The sequence below is a fragment of the Hydractinia symbiolongicarpus genome, chromosome 3 (assembly GCF_029227915.1).
Source record: "Hydractinia symbiolongicarpus strain clone_291-10 chromosome 3, HSymV2.1, whole genome shotgun sequence".
In the NCBI taxonomy this organism is placed as follows: Eukaryota; Metazoa; Cnidaria; class Hydrozoa; order Anthoathecata; family Hydractiniidae; genus Hydractinia; species Hydractinia symbiolongicarpus.
Window position 1 is genome coordinate 21,706,074 of NC_079877.1, and position 20,775 is coordinate 21,726,848.

Sequence of the window (20,775 nt, forward strand, 5' to 3'; positions counted from 1 at the left end):
CTTGGTGAGTATACTCTGATACCTTTCAAGCCAATCAGGATGATTGTGTAAGTTAAATGACATCGTAAGTGAGGAACTATCATCGTAGCGGGATGCCCCATTGCTATATAGCCCCCCCCCCTGGTGTTCTGATTAGTATGGCGGTAATTCTATTATCATTTTATAACCAATCACAAATCTAGCATCCTTGCCTTTATTGGCTTTTATTGGATCGCTAAGTACAATGTTTTCGATCTTTATATCAAAGATGTTAAATGCAGCTAGGTTTTTGTTTCAATATCATTTCCATAAATTTTAAACATCCCGTTTATTTATGAGAATTAGACTCTAACTAGGGTGTTTACAAGGACAGCACCCACCATTGTACGTGATAAGCATCATGTAATGCTTCCAACACAGCATTTTCCCGCATATAATTAACCTCCGTCTACACTTGCATCTATCATATTTATCGAGATCAATCCCACATTCATCACAATACTCAGTCATTTATTTTTAAAGGCTGCGGGTAACCATGGCTCTGAAACGATCTGGATCATACTCGAACATCAAGGGATTGCGTTCAACGGCTCTGATACCCATTTCTAAGGTCTTGAAATGGTTGGGGACATACTTGAGCAACCATGGATCCTTCCTAGTAGCCTTGATACACATGTCTTTTGTTTTGCAGTGATCTGGAATAGAACAGAGATACCAGGGGTAGCGCTCAATGAATCTGATATTGAGCTCTTGATAAATATCCATATTTATTTTGGAATAATTCAGGGGACAAGATTATTTTTACTCATATTATACAGAATATGAGTATATTCTATTGCGCATGCGTATTATCAGAATCAGTATTTCTCGGATTTTATTTTCGGATGACGTCAGATTTACCGATTTTGGGTGGAGGTGGTGGTGGAAGTGGTGGAATCTTCAATACTACCATCAACGCAACCTATTCCACCTTCAACATAACTCTCAAGGTATCTGCGCCGCTTGAGCTTTTTGTACTGAATATTTCCGTCTACCTTATCGGTAAAAAAAAGATCGGCAAAAAAAGAAAGTGGGCAAAAATATTAGTCACTTGGACAAAATTTAGTCACTTTTTGCCGACGTTTTTTTTACCGATAAGGTATACGGAGTAAACTTATCGCTATACGAAGTTATACTCCGTATACGCATTCCTATACGGGGCCGTACTCCGTATAGCTGCACACTCCGAATGGAACATTAGCTCCAGATTCCTGTGCGTGGTGGCAGCAAAAAAAGACTTTCGTGTCAGCCTCCTCCTCAGTTGTACCTAAGCTAGTCTCAGTGTTATGGTGACAGATTTATCCTTTGTTTTGCAAACTGTTTTAACTGTGGTAGAAGAAAATGTTTTTAGTTTCATTCATTTTATTTGAGGAAAAAATGAAATTTCATTCAATAGTAATCTTGCCCTAGCTATCTGCCAACAATACAACACTTCAAAGGAACCATACAGAGTTTTTGCAGCAAACATTTAAATTGATTGTCAACTCTGAAAAAAAATTACTTAGTCAATGCTGTCTGTGCAAAGTAATGCTATCTATACACAAATTGATCACTTGCCAATGCTATCTATGCAAATTGCACACTTAGAGAATGCTATCTGTACAAATTGATCATTTAGCGAAGGTCACAATTTGCAAATCGAAATGATGTCTTTGTGAATCACTCTACAAAGACAATCTTAAAATTGTAAATCACGTTTTTTTAACAATCGTTAGTACCAGCTATTTCAATATGATGGTTGCAACAACATTCAAGACCACAGCAGGACTGGTCAGGAATCGCCATTTACATTAATAATTGCATGCTATCTTCCGCTCGCCTCAGCATTGTCATGGCGTGTTATAAAAAGTGCTAATGTAAAAGACACATCCATATTTGGCATTATTCCATCGGAAAAAGTTACAACTGCTGAACAAACTTAAAACATACTTATCTGATTTTATTTTAAAATTAGGGGGTAGGAATTTTTGTAACTGCACAACTGTTTTGCCGTTTTGCATGTCTTAACATAACTTAGGCGTGCGATGATGATCGCACACCATCACTAATTTGGGAGAGTGATGTACCGCACGTGGGTGATTTTACTCCTGACCAGGCCTGCCACAGCTGTAAGGAGACAGAATACCTGTGTCCCTTTTTGGCTCTCATGCTTCAATGTCTGCCCTGCTTTTGTAACCCTGCTTTTTAGCATAAAAGGAAAAAATGATGAGTTTAGTTTGCTAAACTAAGCTGTAAGGAGATTTTCTGCTCTCCAGTTTGGAAATTTTTGTGAACTAAATTTATATTCCTAATTCGATCCAATACATAAGAATATCCAAAAAACTTGAATTTCTGTATTGTTCATTTATAATTGGGAGCTTACAATTCTTTTTTTTAGTTCTAAAGTGCAAAATGGCTATTGTTGACTTTGCACCACTTCGTATTCCGTTTTATAGGAGATTACAAACTCTTGCTGTTGTAATGTACTATTATTCATTTTATTTTGGTGCTCTTCTCGGCTGTGCCATTATACTTTTATTACTGTTCAGTTCATACTATCCACTAGCCCTGCTGTATTTAGCTTGGGCTTACTTGTATGATGCACAGACTCCCAGTCATGGTGGAAGAAGATCAAAATTTATGCGAAATTTAAAAGTATGGAAGTACTTTCGCGATTATTTTCCAATCAAACTTGTTAAAACAGTTGAGTTAGATCCAAATAAGAACTATATCTTTGGTTACCATCCACATGGTATTCTTTGCGCTGGTGCATTTGCTACATTTGCAACTGAAGCTACTGATTGGAGCAAAACCTTTCCAAACATAACACCCCATCTCCTGCCCTTATTAGGTTGGTATTTTATATATATATATGTGTGTTATGTACATTAGAAACAGTTTACTCCATTGTTTGTGGTTTGTAACTTTGAAATTTTGCCCTCCTTTGCAATAATTTCCAGAGTTGCCTTTTTATCGCAGTCCTATTTCAAGAAAAGATTAAGGATTAGTCTTAAAAAAACTTTTCATAACTAATTTTATAAAAAAAATCTGATTCTTAAAAGGGTTAATTGCCACCTTAAATTTAATTTTGACAGCAACAAGTGGATGTAAATAAAGTTTAATGGTATTAGCAACAATAACTAAAAAAAAGTTCATGCTTGATAACACTAGGTCTTTTTAAATGGTTTTAATGAAAATAAAAATTGTGTGAAGTGTACTGACAATGATGGGTGTTTTTAGTAATTCTTTACCCATTCCTGTTTGTATATCTGGTTTTAATTTCCGGTTGTTATGTCACAGGTAAATATCGCATTTGCTAGCAAATTCAAAATTAGCCGTAATGTGTTTGGTAAAGCTCACACAGGGGTATAATAATGTTATTTTATCCTTAGAGCATTATTAAGAGTAAGACAATGAAGTATATTTTCTTTCATCATTTTATAAACTTATTTACACTCTTGTGTTTGCATGAATAGAACCCTTTTAAGCAAACTAATAACCTTTGTATTGCAGTAAATTTGAATCTGTAATGTACGTTTACAAAATATACGCTTTGAATGGGAAAATTCCAATGCTTTTATTTAACCCATAATTCCTTGTCATATTTAAAAGAAACATATTCGTAAATGTACATTATTTTTTGACGAAAACTTTTTGAATTGACGAAATTTATTTTAACTTTAGCCTTATTCAAGCCACCATTGTTCAGGGATTATATTATGAGCTCTGGCATGTGCAACGTCTCTCGTGAAAGCTGTGAATTTATCTTGAAAGAGAAAGGGCCGGGAAACTCGATATGCATTGTTGTTGGTGGTGCGCCAGAAGCATTTGATGCTCACCCAAATAAGGATTACATTTTAATAGTGAAGCCAAGGTTGGGTTTTATAAAATTAGCACTAAGAACAGGGTAAGTATTGTATTTTATTGTTTTTTAGTAGGCTTCTATCATCAATCTGACCCCCAAAACTGTATGTTGTATAACCAAATGTATGCATCTACCTCCAAACTTCCATATGCCTTGCCTGTTTAAATTATGTTATAGTCGAGGGTTAAGGTCGTTGGTGTTATTTGTAAAATGTTTACCAACGTAAAAACTTCGTCAGCTGCTTTAACAATGGGGGGTTAAGGCAGAATAGCATTGGAGATGTTTCTATGAATCCTGACAAGAACATACATTACTTTCCGATGGAAACCCATGATCAGATTGCCCCCTCCCCCCCCCAAAAAAAAAAGGGGGAGGGGGCTATATAAAAAAATTACATTACGAATTTTTACAATTTAGAAAGTTGCATTGTTTAATTGGCATCAAAATTAAGTTGTACCCCCCCCCCCCCTGGCCCCCGGCACTGTTTACCTCACCTTATTTAGATGAATTTTTTGTAGGCAGTAGCTTACTCTGTATTAATTAATTACTATTAATTTTTAGGAATTTGTCCAGCCAGGACATTCTTGTTCCACACCCCTATTAATATTTTAAAGGTAGTGTCTGCTAAAAAATTAAAATATGAGTATCAAACAACATAGTGGAAAATAAAACAAAACCTATCTTTAAAGTTCGCCAGCTTTATCTTGTGTCAACATAAACAGAAATATATTCTTGGCCATGTTAAAACACAGCGCTCAACTTTTCAAATGACTTGCGCATAAAAAGGACTGGGTAAATAATTTAATATGCGTAATTATGTATTTGACGTAGACATTTGTATAAAAAAAACAGACGCTCAAGGCGAGTAAAAACACTACACCCCTAGATTCCTAAGGCGGATCTCCACGGGACGATTTTTACGACGATCGTCATCAATACTCAAACTTGATTGGTCGCGATTTTCGTCAATTGGTTTCTACATTTTGTTACAAAAATCGTCGCGAATTTTTAAGAACTAAGTTTTAGCAGAGCTTAAAAATCTCGCCTTCTTCATTTTTCGCGCATTTCCAAAATAAGAAAATTTAAAAGCAACCAACTTTGACCTTTGACCTTTGACCTTTGACTTCCTTGATTTAAGCTAGGTTTCCATTAAAGACAATAACTTTTGTGCAACTGTTGTGCAACAAGATAGAAGGTATTATGCGGGAAAGAGTTTATGCAGTGATGAACTAACGACTTGAACCTTTTAGCCAGCTCCTGGCCATTCCCCCTGAATGTTGCTATGGACCAGTAAAGGTGGTTAACTATGGCTGGTGCCCATTTTCCTAGGATTTTTGAATCTAAGGAAAAATTCAAATTACAAGTTTTTAGGAATTCCTTTTCCAATATGCCATGGATCAAATTAATGATGAATTTTGTTGAACCTGGGTTTATTAATAAATAATTTTTACATATTGACATTGACTAAGTGTTTTAACCACGCCACACTTCAACAAGAATAACAAATTACCATGGATCTATCCTCATGATTTTCTTAATTGACGCGTGCCTATCGGTTGATAGGAGGGACATTTGCAGATTGAAACAGTTTTGAATGGTATTGATGCAACGGATCAATTGTTGCTTGTGGGAGAAACGCGATGGTACCGTGCCTTTCACGAGGCGTCGTTTACCAGTCTAGATGTGTAGTACAGTCTGTTCTGCATTTCCCAACTTATGTCAAATCTTTCTCCCCGTTAAAACGATCAGAACATAAATTATTTGTAAGATTTTTCCTAACTCAAAACCAACGGCAGCACACCAAGACTGTAAAATTACGAAATGGAAAAACATCTGTTTCGGCAAACACAGTATAGAAAATCTCCCGCGCAAATTTTGCCTTAATGCCTCTCACTATCGATTTTAAAACAAGTTTACTCAGCATGCGAAACGAAGAAAACTTTGCTATATTCGTTTCATATAGACAACTGTTAAAAATTAATTTCTCTTTTTTGGAGGAAAAATAATAAACAATATTCTTATTGTTTTATTCTTCTTGCTTTTTTTCATTAATTTGTTTTTTTTTTTTGACACGCATGAAGTCATTACAATGAACACAGGTCTTTAAAAAATTTCCAGACTTGGTAGCACGTGCGCTTTATAAATAATTCGTTTAGCTTTTGTCTCATTTGCAAACGGGGGTAATAATTATTACTTCGCTTAATTTTGTGCTTGATTAAAAAAAAGAGTAGTATATTTTCTTTTGATTTTTTCTGTACAAACATCTAACTCATGCGATACATATTATAACAGCCTCGTGTTTGTTTTAAAGATCGTAAATAAAAAGTAGCGTTCGTTGAAGGTGAGCAAGCAGGAAAATAAGGAAATAATATTGTTAGCTCTGATGAATACTTAAAGGACAGCCTTCGAATTTCGCTTCGGCACTCGGCAATTGCCGAAGTAATTGCCGAAGTATTAGCAGTTATAAGGCTTCCGCTTCGGCAATAATATTAGACAACAAATTTGTACTTTATACACTTTTATGCTCAACTAAGTAAACTATTATTCTTTAGCAGACACTACCTTTAAATTTTAGAATTATTAATTAAATTTTACGATTATGATTTGTATCTTTTGTTGTCTTAACTGCCACCATGGATAAAAGGGAGGGCTATTTTCATATTTAGCATCAGTTTTAAATGACACAGAATTAAGGTTTAAATACGTAACTAAAACAAGATTTAGCAACCTTTATCTTTTTCCAACACAAATACAAAATCGAAAATGTCAATTATGATGTGATATTAGATTTTCTGCATTTTTTGTGAAAATAGAACCAATTGTTCTACCGTAAAAACATTGCATGTATAGCTATCTAGAATGTTTTCAGAACTAACAACCTGAGTCTGAATTTTGTTAGAAAATAAGAACAAACTAGAATCTGTATTGTCTTGCATTTTTTTTAAACTACCATAAAGTCTCATAAGTGAGAACAAAGTAGGACTGAATTCAGAAGTTGTGTAGGCATTAAAACAACCCAAGAACAAATCAGAAGAAAACGGGTGCAGAAAATGATAAAACAAAATCTATCTTCTGGAAATTTTAATTGCGTGAGTTTTGAACATTTCTAAAAGCATTTTAACAATACAAAACATTTGAATTTAACTCCATTTTTTTACATAAAAACGTGATAATCCAGTCTTTTAAATCTAAAAATTTACAAAATAATAATAACAACATATAGGGTTTAATTTGTTTGTTTAATCACGTCTGGCACTTAGTTCGATTACATTCTTGTCTATACATTAAACTTCCAGCCGAGGTGTAGCTAGATAACCTAAAAAACCAAAAGAAACTCATAAGAACGACAACGAAAATTATTTCAACACATCATCCAAGTTACAGGCATAATCACAATGAAGTTTTACAAGTTAAAATAATCGTTTTTATACATAAAAGTGCACACACAAGGCTTCATTCTAATAAATATCAGTTTGTCTGCCTTACTGCAAACAAAAAAAACGTGTTTTTATAATAAGAAACATGATCATAAGAAACACTAAGCTGATGGTACAAGAACTTTTAAGTTCCTCTGACAAAATTTTCTTTCGTTTTCACAATTTCCTTTAGAGGAGGAAAATTTGTCCATTAGTTTATTTACTGAGTAGTATGGATGGTCATTCTCTTATAAATTTATTAATAAGTCTAGTATGTTTATTTTATTGCAAAAAATAATAAATGAACTCTTCCCAAGGTTATTTTTTTATTTTGTTCCAAAAAAGAACCCCTGCCACAATATAAAAAAAAACTCAAGAAATTCAGCATTTGACAGTAATGCACCACAAAAAGATTTCCTGAGACTGAAAAACTAACATGCATAGTAATCTACCATACTAAACACAAAAGTTACGAAAAACAGGAAATTCTGTTAAGGTCTATTATTTGGTTTTACATCTTTAAAGGGTTATTCAAGAGTAGTTTTTACATATCATAACTTAGCTTACAATAATGTGGTATAGCTATACCACATTATTGTAAGCTCATGAAACACAATGCAAAAACATAAGGTTAGATGTGTAAAGAAAATGATGAAGCCCTAAATTTTTTTATCTTTTTAAATATTTTAATATATCTCCTAACTTAACCTCCAAAAAACAATAATAACATTAACGGTCACCACCAAGTCCACTTGGTCATTCGTTCATATGGGCAATTGAATATTACTATAGCTCCGGGTTAACCCAAGCCATGTGAGGTACATTGGGAAGATGGCGCACTGTGTGGGCCGTTGGATATTACAGGGAGTTGTCTGGCAGAGCGCTGACCCTAATTGAGTTTGCGTAGCTCAAAGAGAGCATTAAATACTCCAGGACTTCCCGTCAAAGCCATGGCCTCTCCTGGAAATAATAGACAGGATATATCCCTCGATATTTGTGAGGCTAGCTATGTAAAATATGCACATCTATCTATCTATCTGACTGTAGCTAGCTACATCAAACCAAGGAAAAAAATAACATTTCAAATCATCCATACCTTCGCAACTCACTTTTCTTCTGCTGCATGAAAAGGATACCACAACATGCCAATTTAAGCTTATAATTTGCTACTTTAAAATCTCCTTTTTAATGAAGCGATTAATATAACACGTTGTTGCGCATTCTAAACGTTCAAATTAATATAGTGTACCTTCAAAGAAAAGGTACAAGCTTTCCAACTCAAAATGTTAAGAGAAAAAGCATGCCAGCGAAGCCCATTATTATCAAGACTTGGTATAAGCTATGTATTTGTGTTAGGTCTGTAAAATACACGATAATTCAAATTAGCCGATAGCCGTTTTCTGATTGCTTGAGTGCACTTCTAAACTTATTTGTTCTAGTAGACAAAAAAATACCTACCTTTTCGTAAAAAAATATCAGTCATATTTCCTTACGCTGATTTTATATAATTTTTTTTCTATCGAAATTTTGAGAATCTCAATAATTCTCTCGGTATACTTCGCGTAGCAAACGTGCTCCACAATTTCGCTTTGCTGGCGAAGCTTAATTGCTTCGCAACAATTATGCATATCTACTTTTTGCAAGCTAAATCAATTTGTGTGAAACCGCTTCGCCTACGAAATGAGTGTGAGATCTCACTTTTTTCTTTAAAAGCACAAGGCACTTCATGAATAGGAAAAACATTAGTTGTGTTCCTTTTATAGCTTACTTAAATTCATATGAACGAGCGCTTATTTTAGGGAAAACCGAGCTTTTTAGGCTTTACCTTCGTATGTGTTTGTTATATTGATAGAAGCAGTTTAATTCCTGTCTTCGCATTTGGAGAAAACAATCTGTTCCACCAAGTGAGCAATTCTCCTGGTTCAATGCTGCGTAAAATTCAAGAAAAAATTCAAAGCACGATAGCGTTTGCCCCAGCTTTGTTTTATGGCAGAGGTATTTTTCAATATACCTTTGGAATGATACCGCACCGAAGACCTGTGCATGTTGTTGGTACGTAGGAAATAATTTGTAAACATTAATTCTTGGCGTGTGCGGTTTTAAACTTTGGCTACTTGTCTGTTTGTGCTAACGATTTTTTTAATGATGTAAGATGCGTTATTTTTACTATTCTTTTTAATGCGTATTACAATTTAACTCATTTTAGTCGACAGTTATATTTTTGTCTTTGTGCATAGATTTATCGTATTTCTTTTGCTTTATTTTCTCAGTTGGCCAACCCATCGAAGTATCTCGTAAAGAAAATCCCACTTATGAAGAAATCAAGGATGTGCAAACTGCTTACATCGAAGCGTTAAGATCGCTTTTCGAAGAACATAAACAAATGTATGAGATGAACAAGGACATCAAGTTAATCATAAATTGAAGTCATGTGAGAATGATTACTTCGAGGTCGTACTTGGAGTAAGTTGGCGATAAATTATAAAATGCCGACTGCAAATAGAAAAAAAGGGTCATTTTTTAAAATAGCAATGTTACACTTAACGTAGTTTATCTTTTGACTTTTTTAGTGAAATCATCGAATGTATAATATTTCTTCCGTATAATCTCCGAGGGTTATTCTTGTTACCCATTTCCATATCAGCTAAATTACGTACTTACAGGTCGAAGCATCCCGATCTTTATAACAACATTACGTACTCACTGGTGAAAGCATCCCGATCGTTATAACAACATTGCGTACTTGCAGGTTAGAGCATCCCGCCCGTTACAACAACATTACGTACTCACCGGTCAAAGCAATCTTTCCGGGCCTAAAAACCACTTTGATGACCTCAGCAAGAACAGCAAAATTTTAGCAGTATGAAAAAGGCAATTAAATTAGTTTGATGAAGATATTTTTGGAATTGGTCGGTCGTCAAACAATTTTTTTTCAAGTGTACGACTTTAAAATTAGGTAAATGAAGTAATAAAACTCCTTGAAGATAATATGCAATTATAAAAGGGAAAAGCAAAAATGACTGAACTGGGAAATATAAACGGCTTTCCTTATTTCAGCACGTTGCCCACGATAAAATTACATGACACGAGCGAAAGAGGCAGCCCAGCTTTATTTATAGGGAAAATGAAAACTTAGGACACTTTTGGAAAGGAGAACTAACGATTAATAACAAGTTGTGCTTAAGATGTTCAATGTAATTTTTTTATAATTTTTCTCGAGATATTTTAGCTCAAAAGTAGTACTACGGTCGCTGGTGTGATTGTGGTGGATAAATTTTGGCGAGGATTAAATTTGGCAAATTTCGGCGAAATTACCAAATTAAATACCCGTCAAAATTTTGATAACTGACTATTCTCCAAATTAAATACTCGCCAAATTTAACATAATTTGCCGTTCGCCAAATTTAATCCCCGTCAAATTTAAAAAAAAACACGTTTTTTTTAATTAAGAAAAGAAAAATGTTTTATTCCCAAAAAAAACGAAATTTTCTTTAGTGACGATGATGAAGAATAGAATTTTTAAGTCTATAACAAATCTTGTGTTGATTTATACGTTATTATTATTTAAATAAATCTTATAATTTTAATAACCCCCCCCCTAAATAAAAAAAAATCTTGATTTCTAATTCCTAAAATTTACTAAGATAGCTACTATAATAACAAACAAATAAATAACTATATTTCACAACTAAGTATCCATATATCTTCCTGGAAATGTTTTTACAGAATTCTCATGGCTAAATGGAGTGAGAATAAAGTAGGTTTTGGATGTACCTACCAGTAAACATCAAAAATGAGATATTTGACTTGAGATAACCAAGAATATTTTACATACCATTGTATTTCTTGCTATTTTGATCTTAAACTTCATCTAATCACTTTGTGTACATTGACCCGTGACCATTACAATAAGGAGAAATATTTCCCTTTGTTTTTTAATTTAGCCACCCATTTGGCAAATGTGTAAAAAACTCAATTATATTATAAATAATTCAGCACTCGCAAAGACAAACAAAATTAATTTATAATGGACTTTTTCATGGAGCAGACGACCAAGCCAGTCGGTCTGATCTTTAAAATCAGCACCCTTTGTGAACTTTTATTCAGCAGCCGTGCCGCAGCGCTTTTTGCCTCTCCTTTAACAAGGATTGTCGAAAATTTGCATTTCGGAAGCAGAAAATTAACGCAGTTTTCCGAAAAAAAAGACATGACGGGAGTGTATGAAATTAACGCGGATTGGGCAAAAGGGTTAATTTAAAATTCCTTAAATTCTTAGATGCGTAAAGAATTGCACTTGAAATGATTTTGTGGGAGCTAAACAAAACAAAAACTCAAAATTTTTATTTCTTTACCTAGTGAGGGCCACTATGTAATTTCGTGTGCACATGTGTGTTAAAAGTGATTTTTTGATTTAAAGTTGTTCCTTAGGTCCCAAATTACCAAAAAAATATAGGTGGCAAAATTTTTTGTCCCATCGGACCAAATTAGATGACGTCATCACTTTTACAGTCAGCAAAAAAATAATTTCACATTTATATGTCATATTATATATCGTTGGAAAGAGGAGATCGAGTTGATCAAAAAAAATGTAAGAACCATGTCTTCAAAACGTAACGTTCGAAAGATATTACTATTCAAACTTTGTACAAATTACAGACCGGTAATTTACTGACCCAGCCCAAAAATGACTATAACCTGCTTAATAGCGAAGTTTTTTTGTTGAATTTTAGTATGGTATTGGGTCACCCTAATGTCTTTCTGTTTGATCAAAATTTATTGTTCAAATCACTTCAAGGGATAATTTACAGACCAGTAATTTACAGACCAAAGCACGTGTTTAGTTGTTTACTTTAGTTTTGAAAAGCAAGTAGCGAATTTCACTTAGACATTTTGTATGTATTAGTATCAGTATAATAACAAGTTTTGTTTTATAATTGTTCGATTTCATAGACATAGACATAGAATTCGAATGTTCTATTTCTAGAAAACATTCTATTGTTCAATTTCATAGCTAGACTGTTTAATTTCGAAGTGTTAGTGAAGTGTAATGTGAAGTTTATAGTATAGACATACATGCATAATAATAAAATGAATAGACCGAATTAAAATGGATGTTAACTGTGTAAAAACAATAAATGTGCTGGATTTTGGGAAATGTATAGTGTGTCAGAAAGATACATCAAAAAAGGTACCGCCTTACTTAAACATTTTTTCCCATTCCTGTTCTGAGTTCTGAGATTTTTGAGAGAAAGATTTTTGTTTGATACTTTCACCAAGATGTCATATTTTGTTTAGAATGTTGGCAACCCAAAAGAGCAGTATTTGAAAAAGTTATTATCATGTCTGGAGGAAAGAGTTGTGGTGATTCGAAGTATCTAGATTTTTGGGAAAAACTGAAGTCATATGATATTGTACAGCTTGTTGAAGGAAAGTCTTCATACCATTCTGATTGTTACAAAATGGCCACAAATAAAACAGAGATAGACAGGTTAAAGAAACGGCCAGTATCAAAAGAGTCTTCGGACAGTTTTAGCCCATCATTTGTTGTATCTGTGAAACAAAATGAAAAAAAAACATTGCGCTCAAGTGGAATTATGTTTCAAAAACACCTTTGCATTATTTGTCAAAAAAGGGGAGGAAAGATACATAAAGTTATGTCTAAGACGGTAGCAACAAAGATGCTGGAGGTCTCGAAGCTTATAGCAAATAAATCATTTTTCATCCGTATGAACAATATTCCTAACGCTGATGCTATAGCAAATGATGCCCAATATCATTTAGCATGTTGGGTGAAGGTTCAGAGAGAGGCTTTAGCATTACATCAAGACATATCACAGCTACAAAATATGGAAGATACAGACCGCGCACTTGCAGATGTTGAAATAATTAACATAATCAAACATTTATTGGGGGAATCACACGACAACGTAATAAGTATGAACGATGTTAACTATACATACAACAACTTAATGGGAAACTCCGAAAGCAACCAAATCAATTACAAGCGATATTTAAAGCACTTGTTAACAGAAAATATTGAGGACATAGTGTTTTCAAGACCTCCATCAAGAACAGAATCCGAAAGAAACAGACATGAAGACCTGGTCCTACTTGAAAGAGAATTTCGCAATTGCCAAAACCAATATACCATTCACTGCCATTGGGTCCGATCACGCAATGGAGCAGGAGAATAAGGTAATGAAGGTCACTGGAGGCATTAAAGGACTGTTACAACAATCATCTACATTGAACAGATTTTGCCTTGTTTCTTCTATACTTGCATCATTATCGAAAGAGTTTTGTGATATACAAAATGTCAATGTTGATCAAAGAAAGCAACACTACCAATTGAGTGGCTCAACATGTAGCAGGATAGCTTCTAACGTCAATAAATTGCTTTGTATCATGGATGACTTCGATGTCAACTTCCGACAATCCGATTGTGTATTTAATGTTGTTTCAAAAGCTGTTCTTCACAATTCACAAATACTTCAACATGCTGATATTGGCTCAAAATGTTATGAAGAATTTGTCACGGAGAGGATAAAAGGAACAAAATCGATATGGGTACCGTTAAAAAAAAGTGAAAATAGTAACTTTCAAAGATCTTGGAAAATCTATCAAAAAGAGAGTAGGGGATAAAGTTATACAACTCAAAGAGGAAAAAACGCTACTATCAAGATTTTTAATCACTGCACGGAAATCTCGAGTTGGATTTGGAGCACTGTATTGGCAACTTTGAGTTTTCTGTTGTACCAAAGGCCTTGTTCAGTGCTGATGGAATTCCATTGGCTTGTTTAGACAAATCAAAATTGATTCACGGTATAGAGGAATTAGCCAGCAAAGGACAAACGACCAATGGTTTATCTGGAGAAGTCGAAACAAACAAAGTAATCATTATAGATGGAATGGCTGTTGTGAATCAAACTCCAAAAACACCGGCAGTTAAAACATGCAAGGTATGTATTCAATTTATCACTATCTTACGTAATTTTCTGACGCACTTGTGAAATACTCTGTTAATTTTTTAGGATTTCGCATCAGCTTTCACAGAACGTGTACTACAAATTTCAAGAGGATGTGATGAAATACGATTGGTATTTGATCGCTATATAGAAAACTCCTTGAAAGCACGGACAAGAAAGCATCGTACATCTGGTAATGAAGTTCGATACAAAGTATCAGACAACACCAATATTTCATCCATTAGTCTCAAGCAATTTCTTTCCCACATTGATACAAAGCAAGCTTTAACCATCTACCTGGCAAAGAAAGTGATGGAGGCTCTTTCATCATTGCATATTCGGTATATAGTGACTTATGATACTAAAATGGAATCAAATTTTGTTGATTGCAGAATACACGACCACGAAGAAGCTGACACAGCACTTATATATAATGCTATGGATGTTGCACAACAATCTCCTTTCACCAGTTGTATTGTTTACTCTCCGGATACTGACGTGTTTCTACTGCTAATTTACTACTATGAGATGTTACCAATAAATACCATTTTTAGAACAGGGCGAGGTTCTACTCTACGTGATATTGATATTCGTAATTGCTTTGAAGCCCTTGGTGCAGTACACGCGAAAGCTATTCTTGGTTTTCATACGTTCACAGGGTGTGACCAAACTGGGCGTTTCAACAAGAAATCGAAGTCTGCTTGGCTGAAGATTTTTTTACAGGCAGATAATGAGGTGGTTCTGGCATTATCGACACTTGGAAGTACTGTCGAACTTCCTAATCTGGAAACACTGGAAAGCTTAGAACGTTTCGTGGTTTCAATGTATAAGGGGAATAAATGTCCTGCAGACGTGGTATCACTATCTCAATTGCGTTGGAATTTATTCTCCAAATTCCAGTGTGATGCTGATATGTTGCCACCAACATTAGCTGCATTAAAGTACAAAATATTCAGGTGTCACTTCATTTCAATGGTTTTACGAAGCTCGCATATCCTCATTCAACAACTTCCGAATGCAGTCAATTATGGTTGGGATACAGATGAAGTCGGTAACTTATTCCCCATAATGACTGATGAACTTCCTGCACCGTTGGCACTCATCGAGTTAAGTTCTTGTAATTGCAAAACAAGTTGCATATCCAACCGATGTAAACGCCGTAAAAATGGTTTTTTGTGCACTGACATGTGTAAATGTACGACGTGTCAAAACAGTGGTGGCGCAAGCGATGAATCCGAGTCAGATGAATATAGTTCTAGTGATGATGAGTGAATGAAACATTGTACAAGCATTGCTGAAGTTGTTTTTTGTCATTATTTTCAGCAATTTTTTTAACTTTGTGAAATTGCCAGAAAGAAAGTAAACAACTAAACACGTGCTTTGGTCTGTAAATTACTGGTCTGTAAATTATCTCTTGAAGTGATTTGAACAATAAATTTTGATCAAACAGAAAGACATTAGGGTGACCCAATACCATACTAAAATTCAACAAAAAAACTTCGCTATTAAGCAGGTTATAGTCATTTTTGGGCTGGGTCAGTAAATTACCGGTCTGTAATTTGTACAAAGTTTGAATAGTAATATCTTTCGAACGTTACGTTTTGAAGACATGGTTCTTACATTTTTTTTGATCAACTCGATCTCCTCTTTCCAACGATATATAATATGACATATAAATGTGAAATTATTTTTTTGCTGACTGTAAAAGTGATGACGTCATCTAATTTGGTCCGATGGGACAAAAAATTTTGCCACCCATATTTTTTTGGTAATTTGGGACCTAAGGAACAACTTTAAATCAAAAAATCACTTTTAACACACATGTGCACACGAAGCTTTATATCAGAACATAGCAACCCTCACTAACCCTCTTGTGGCATGTTTTTTCAATTCTTCAAATTTTTTTTCTACAAGGATGTTGTTCTACTAGAATTGACCTTGTCTTCTTCATATCGCTCGCGATAAATTTAAATAGCTTTGAAAAGACGAAGAAGTAAATCTTCATCAGTCGGATTTGTAATCCTGTTAAGCTATGCGTGTGACGTCACAAATTAACAAAATATGTACGAACTAAGTTCGATAATGGCTGCGGTCGTTAATGTAATGTAATTATCAGTTGTCCTCCAAAAAGGCATATCACGTTAACGAAATACAATATGCATGAATATTTTACAAAAAAGCATATATGTAAGTTTTTTTTGCTAGTTCTCTTTTAATTCAACGAGGGGTGGTCGTACGTTCTCCTGCTCCATACTACCTACGTATTTCGGAAGAAAAATTTCAGGCCAAGGATGGTAAAACACACTTTAAGAAACTTGGAAATCTCACTGGCATACCACTCGCAAAAATTTGCGTTTGAGAAATGATTGTGCCACGCCATTGATAGACAAATCTAATGGTTGGAAAACATGTGTAAGATTTGGTGGTACAAAAAAAGCTAACACGGTTATTTTTTTCTAATTCAGTCAAATACTTTTTGAGTACATTGACCTCTAAACACATCATACACAAGCAAACATTTCGGCTCTTCTTCTAAGCCCAATTCAGTACGCTTAAATTCAGCAAAAGGAAAGATAACGGATTCGAGATGTTCAATGACCTTTTCGTCATTACTCCAATGATTTCTTGTATGCGTCACATTAACCCATTGCGGAAATTCGACTCCTGTTGGGTGACATCTTTCTTCATCCAAGATTCGATTCGTTTCACCTTCATAAATAAGCTGCATCGGTAAGAATATTCCAGACTTAGTGGTAGAAGAACCCAATTATGGGATTTTACTTTCCAATAAGAGGAAACTTTTCCAACCTTTTAAATAAAGGGTATGGTTTGGGCTACATGCATACATAGGCGGTGTTTGATGAAAGTTTATAATAAAATCGTCAGGTATATATGTAGCTTTGTTTATTTTAATAAACCTGGGGCGATTGGGATTTTCGCAGTTGTAGCTTTTCGTCTGCACATTTATTTACCATTTACCTTCTTGCTCCATCCTGTAGAAAACGTTGGAACCCCATTGGTGACTTAACGAGATGTAGCCGCCATTCTCAATTAGAAGAGATCGATCGTGTGCTATAATAAATCCTTTTGCAACACTGTTGATGACTTCCCCTGTTACTGGTGCACCCTTAAGAGATAGATAAATATTCCTTCTGGCGCAACGCACATCTCGCGCACGCCACAGTCAACCACAACAAATCCCTGATCCCTGAAGTACTTACAATGCTGTTCTTAGTCATGCATATCAAGGTAAAGTCCATATGATGCTGTGCTTAGTCATGCATATCAAGGTAAAGTCCCTACGATGGTGTGTTTATTCATGCACATCAAAGAATGCGGCAAATGAGTAAAAATAGTTCTAGCGCACATAGAGTTATATTCCCCCGCACACAGCTGACATCATCGAAAATCAACGCATGCGCAGTAACGCTCTGCAATCTTCGGACTTTATTGAAATGTGTATATATAAATGTCTGGTTCAAGACGCAAGGCATGTGCCACAAGGCTGTAGGAGAGATGCCCGACATGCTAGGTGGGTACCATACCACTTCAAGACCCAGGACATGTGCAACGGGGCTTTCCTAAAGGACCATGAGCTGTTCTGGTTTATTCCGGATCAATTCAAAACGCAGGACATGTGCAACAAAGCCGTTGAATATCATGCCTGTTTGCTAAGGCTTGTGCCAAGCAAGTTCAAAACACAGGACATGCGCAGCAACATGTATCCAATATGTAGGTGAAATCCTTAGATGTTGTTGGAATGTATATATAATATGGTACTCTGTTATTGGTGCTCTGTAGAACTGCGCGACAAAGTGAGGTGTCCATGAGATACAACCCTCCCACGGGTGAGTACAAAACATACGACGAAATCTGGCTTTTTCATATCAAAGAAAACATGGCTGCCCATGTTGACGACGGCGGTGAGTACGTGTATGAGGGCTACTTTTGTGGGGATGCGTGCTGCTTGGCTTATGTGGAAGAGCGGAAGGTGTATGGTAGTGCGTACGAAATGTCGTTGTGGCTGTTGAAAAAGTGCTACAAGGGAAGGCCTGCTCTGAAGATTTGGAGGTGACTTGACGCAAAAGGAATTTTTGGGGTTGGTTTGAAACCAAGGTTATCTTACAACATGGTTGTAAGATAAAAAAAAATAGTATAAATAAATGTGTCACACGCTTTCAAAATTCGAGGCCATAGAAAACGTAGTAGCCCTACTATTTAAAGTCGGCATTGGTGTTTCCCTCCCACTTTTTTTTACTGATGCAGGAATCATCGAAAGAGAAGGAGAATGAACGAAGGATTCAAGACCTAGAGGATGATGGTCCTTGTAACTGTAAGTAAATGGAACTATGTAAGGACTGTGACCGTATGCTGGATGCATATGATAGATGCACCTGCGGACGAAGGTTCATTATAAAAGGCTAAATTGTTGTGTTGGTACTGATTTCAGGAATATATCACATATAACGGAGGTAGCTGTGAATGTAGAACGAGAAGCAATCCTCGGACTTTGTTTCAAATTCAATAAAGGATATGCTGAAATTTGAGAACATACTTGTAAACCCTAAAATTTTCTACAATTTTGCTGCTACGTTTACGGATATCAATGATATCAATATAGATTACCTCACGGATCAGATCCCATTCCTGCCAATGGGGGTAAGGATCAACGTTATATTGTATGGTATCATACGAGAGACCTCGTAGTAGCCCTCAGGGTACAGACGCCTAAAATCTGGTCTCCACATGGAGTAACCCGGTACAACGCCAGTGCAGTACCAGCGATGAGTCTTGATTTCGAAGAGTACCCCGATTGGGTTGCGAAGTATCGTCAAATCGGGAAGAAAATCGAGGAGTTGATTTCTGAGCAATTGATGACAGAGCCCGTGAAAAAAGGACGTTACGTGAACGCCAAGCTAAAATACTACAAGGACGCGATAACAACCAAATTCCACGGTATGTCAGTACCTTATGATGACCCATGCTAAGCCAGTGCCATCCTGGCACTATCCTCGATGTATGTGCAGGGTAAAAACTACTACCCTCAGGTACATGTTGTGGAATGTCGATATAACTTCAAAAAAGAATGGTTGCTGAGTGAGGATTAAAAAAACCATACATTGTATAGGCCCTGTAGGGTCTATAAAATATACAAAATTAAGGTTTGTAAACAGGTAGCGCTTGCATACTGAACAAAAGTTTTGATGAAAGTTTTTTTAAAACATCGTTTCTACCTTCCTACCGACCTTTAGCAACTAGCTTAGCACGCTCCTGTTCATTGATGGTGTTAACATTACGGCTAAAACGTTATCACATCTGTTCCTTTAACAACTTATACTTTTGCTTCTCTTGGATAATGGTAGTGAATTCATAGTCGCTAATCACCCCATTTTCCACTGCTTTTGAGATAAGATCGACAATAGAGTTCAATTTTCTTTCATCAAGTAGCCTGATACCCTCATGCTTTTTGGATTTGACACCCAACCTCTTCCCGGCGTTCCTCAGACCGGCTTGCCCTATACCTACAGCTATTGTGATACCGCTTATGGCAATACAGAGGGGGACTCTGAGGCCCGGGGCCAACGCCCCGATCCCAACGCTAAAGGTGATAATGCTGACACTCAGCAGTCCATGATCACAATACCTCACACAGGTACCGTGCATTTTAAACTTCTTGGCAAGCCTGTCCCGCTCCTTGATCTAATCCTAAAGATACTGTTCAATCTCCCCAATCTTGTCAAGTCTATATTTTTGGCTTTCCTCTGGCATGGCGGCGCTTTGCGCAGGTGCACTTCGTAAATTTGGGTAAAGCTTGGTTATATCGCTCATTTATTCTATCAGCAAATGCATCGTTAATCCAGTGAAGGATACATATTTCTCGTGATGATATTCGTCTGTTAACATGAACTCGAGACGATCTAAATTGGAGTATTAAAACTCCAGATCAGCATATCCCCCAAGCGTTTAGCTCCTTGGTGGGAAGCAAGGCCAGAATGTTTGACTTTTTTCCATCCAGCAGGCAGTCGTCTTCATTCAACTAGGGACAAACAAGGCGTAGTCGAATATAGACGTCAGGCCTGTAGTATACATCATAATCACCCTTCATATAGTACTTTTTTGCGGGATCGTAGGGTAGACCCAGGAGCTCTTGCAGCTGTCTATGAATCACCACCGTGTACCCGTCACTGACACGGAGCCTGCAGAGTCCATTTTTCAGGACAAGCAGTTTGATTTTGTCCTCTGCCTGACTGTTCACAATAGCCGCCAAATTCTTGATCCTGTACAGACCGTTCATGATCTCAATCATACCATGAGCATCAGGACCTGCACATGTCTACAGAATCACACATTTCTGTGGTATTCCCTGAGTTTAGCAAAGAAGCTATTAAGATACCAACAACCTACCTTAATGACCCTGTCAGAGTGGGTTGGACAGAACAGGCCTTGGACTACTGGAATATCCAGGTTAATTTCGCTACCCACTGCGCAACTACGGCATTAGGCATCTCTGTTAAGCACATGACCGGCTCCG

The 20,775-nt window shown here is 36.0% G+C and overlaps 2 protein-coding genes across 4 annotated transcripts; both read left to right on the top strand.

Moving 5' to 3' along the window:
* The first annotated feature begins 1,791 nt into the window (after window positions 1-1,791).
* LOC130636192 (2-acylglycerol O-acyltransferase 1-like) lies at window positions 1,792-12,414 on the top strand. 3 transcript variants are annotated; one of them, XM_057445834.1, is made up of 5 exons: window positions 1,792-2,848; window positions 3,682-3,904; window positions 9,131-9,330; window positions 9,549-9,741; window positions 9,942-12,414. In XM_057445834.1, the coding sequence occupies exons 1-4, from the start codon at window positions 2,410-2,412 to the stop codon at window positions 9,701-9,703; spliced, it is 1,017 nt and encodes a 338-aa protein (XP_057301817.1). In that variant the 5' UTR covers window positions 1,792-2,409; the 3' UTR covers window positions 9,704-9,741; window positions 9,942-12,414. The 3 variants fall into 3 exon arrangements, with proteins under 3 accessions (XP_057301817.1, XP_057301816.1, XP_057301815.1); XM_057445833.1 differs by lacking the exon at window positions 9,942-12,414 and adding an exon at window positions 9,849-9,884; XM_057445832.1 differs by lacking the exon at window positions 9,942-12,414 and having other exon boundaries at window positions 1,795-2,848; window positions 9,549-9,884.
* Window positions 12,415-13,981: 1,567 nt separating this feature from the next.
* On the top strand, window positions 13,982-17,714 carry LOC130636191 (uncharacterized). Its single transcript, XM_057445830.1, has 2 exons — window positions 13,982-14,237; window positions 14,310-17,714. Exons 1-2 carry the CDS (start codon window positions 14,187-14,189, stop codon window positions 15,513-15,515), a joined length of 1,257 nt encoding a protein of 418 aa, XP_057301813.1. The 5' UTR covers window positions 13,982-14,186; the 3' UTR covers window positions 15,516-17,714.
* Window positions 17,715-20,775: the final 3,061 nt, after the last annotated feature.

What these genes read in the sequence shown, in the direction of transcription:
- LOC130636192 (XM_057445834.1), top strand. Translation starts at nt 2,410, where the DNA reads ATGGCTATTGTTGACTTTGCACCACTTCGTATTCCGTTTTATAGGAGA. An exon ending in CCATCTCCTGCCCTTATTAG is followed by an intron (nt 2,849 to 3,681) that starts GTTGGTATTTTA and finishes TTTTAACTTTAG; the next exon opens with CCTTATTCAAGCCACCATTG. An exon ending in AAGACCTGTGCATGTTGTTG is followed by an intron (nt 9,331 to 9,548) that starts GTACGTAGGAAA and finishes TTATTTTCTCAG; the next exon opens with TTGGCCAACCCATCGAAGTA.
- LOC130636191 (XM_057445830.1), top strand. Translation starts at nt 14,187, where the DNA reads ATGGCTGTTGTGAATCAAACTCCAAAAACACCGGCAGTTAAAACATGC. An exon ending in CGGCAGTTAAAACATGCAAG is followed by an intron (nt 14,238 to 14,309) that starts GTATGTATTCAA and finishes TTAATTTTTTAG; the next exon opens with GATTTCGCATCAGCTTTCAC.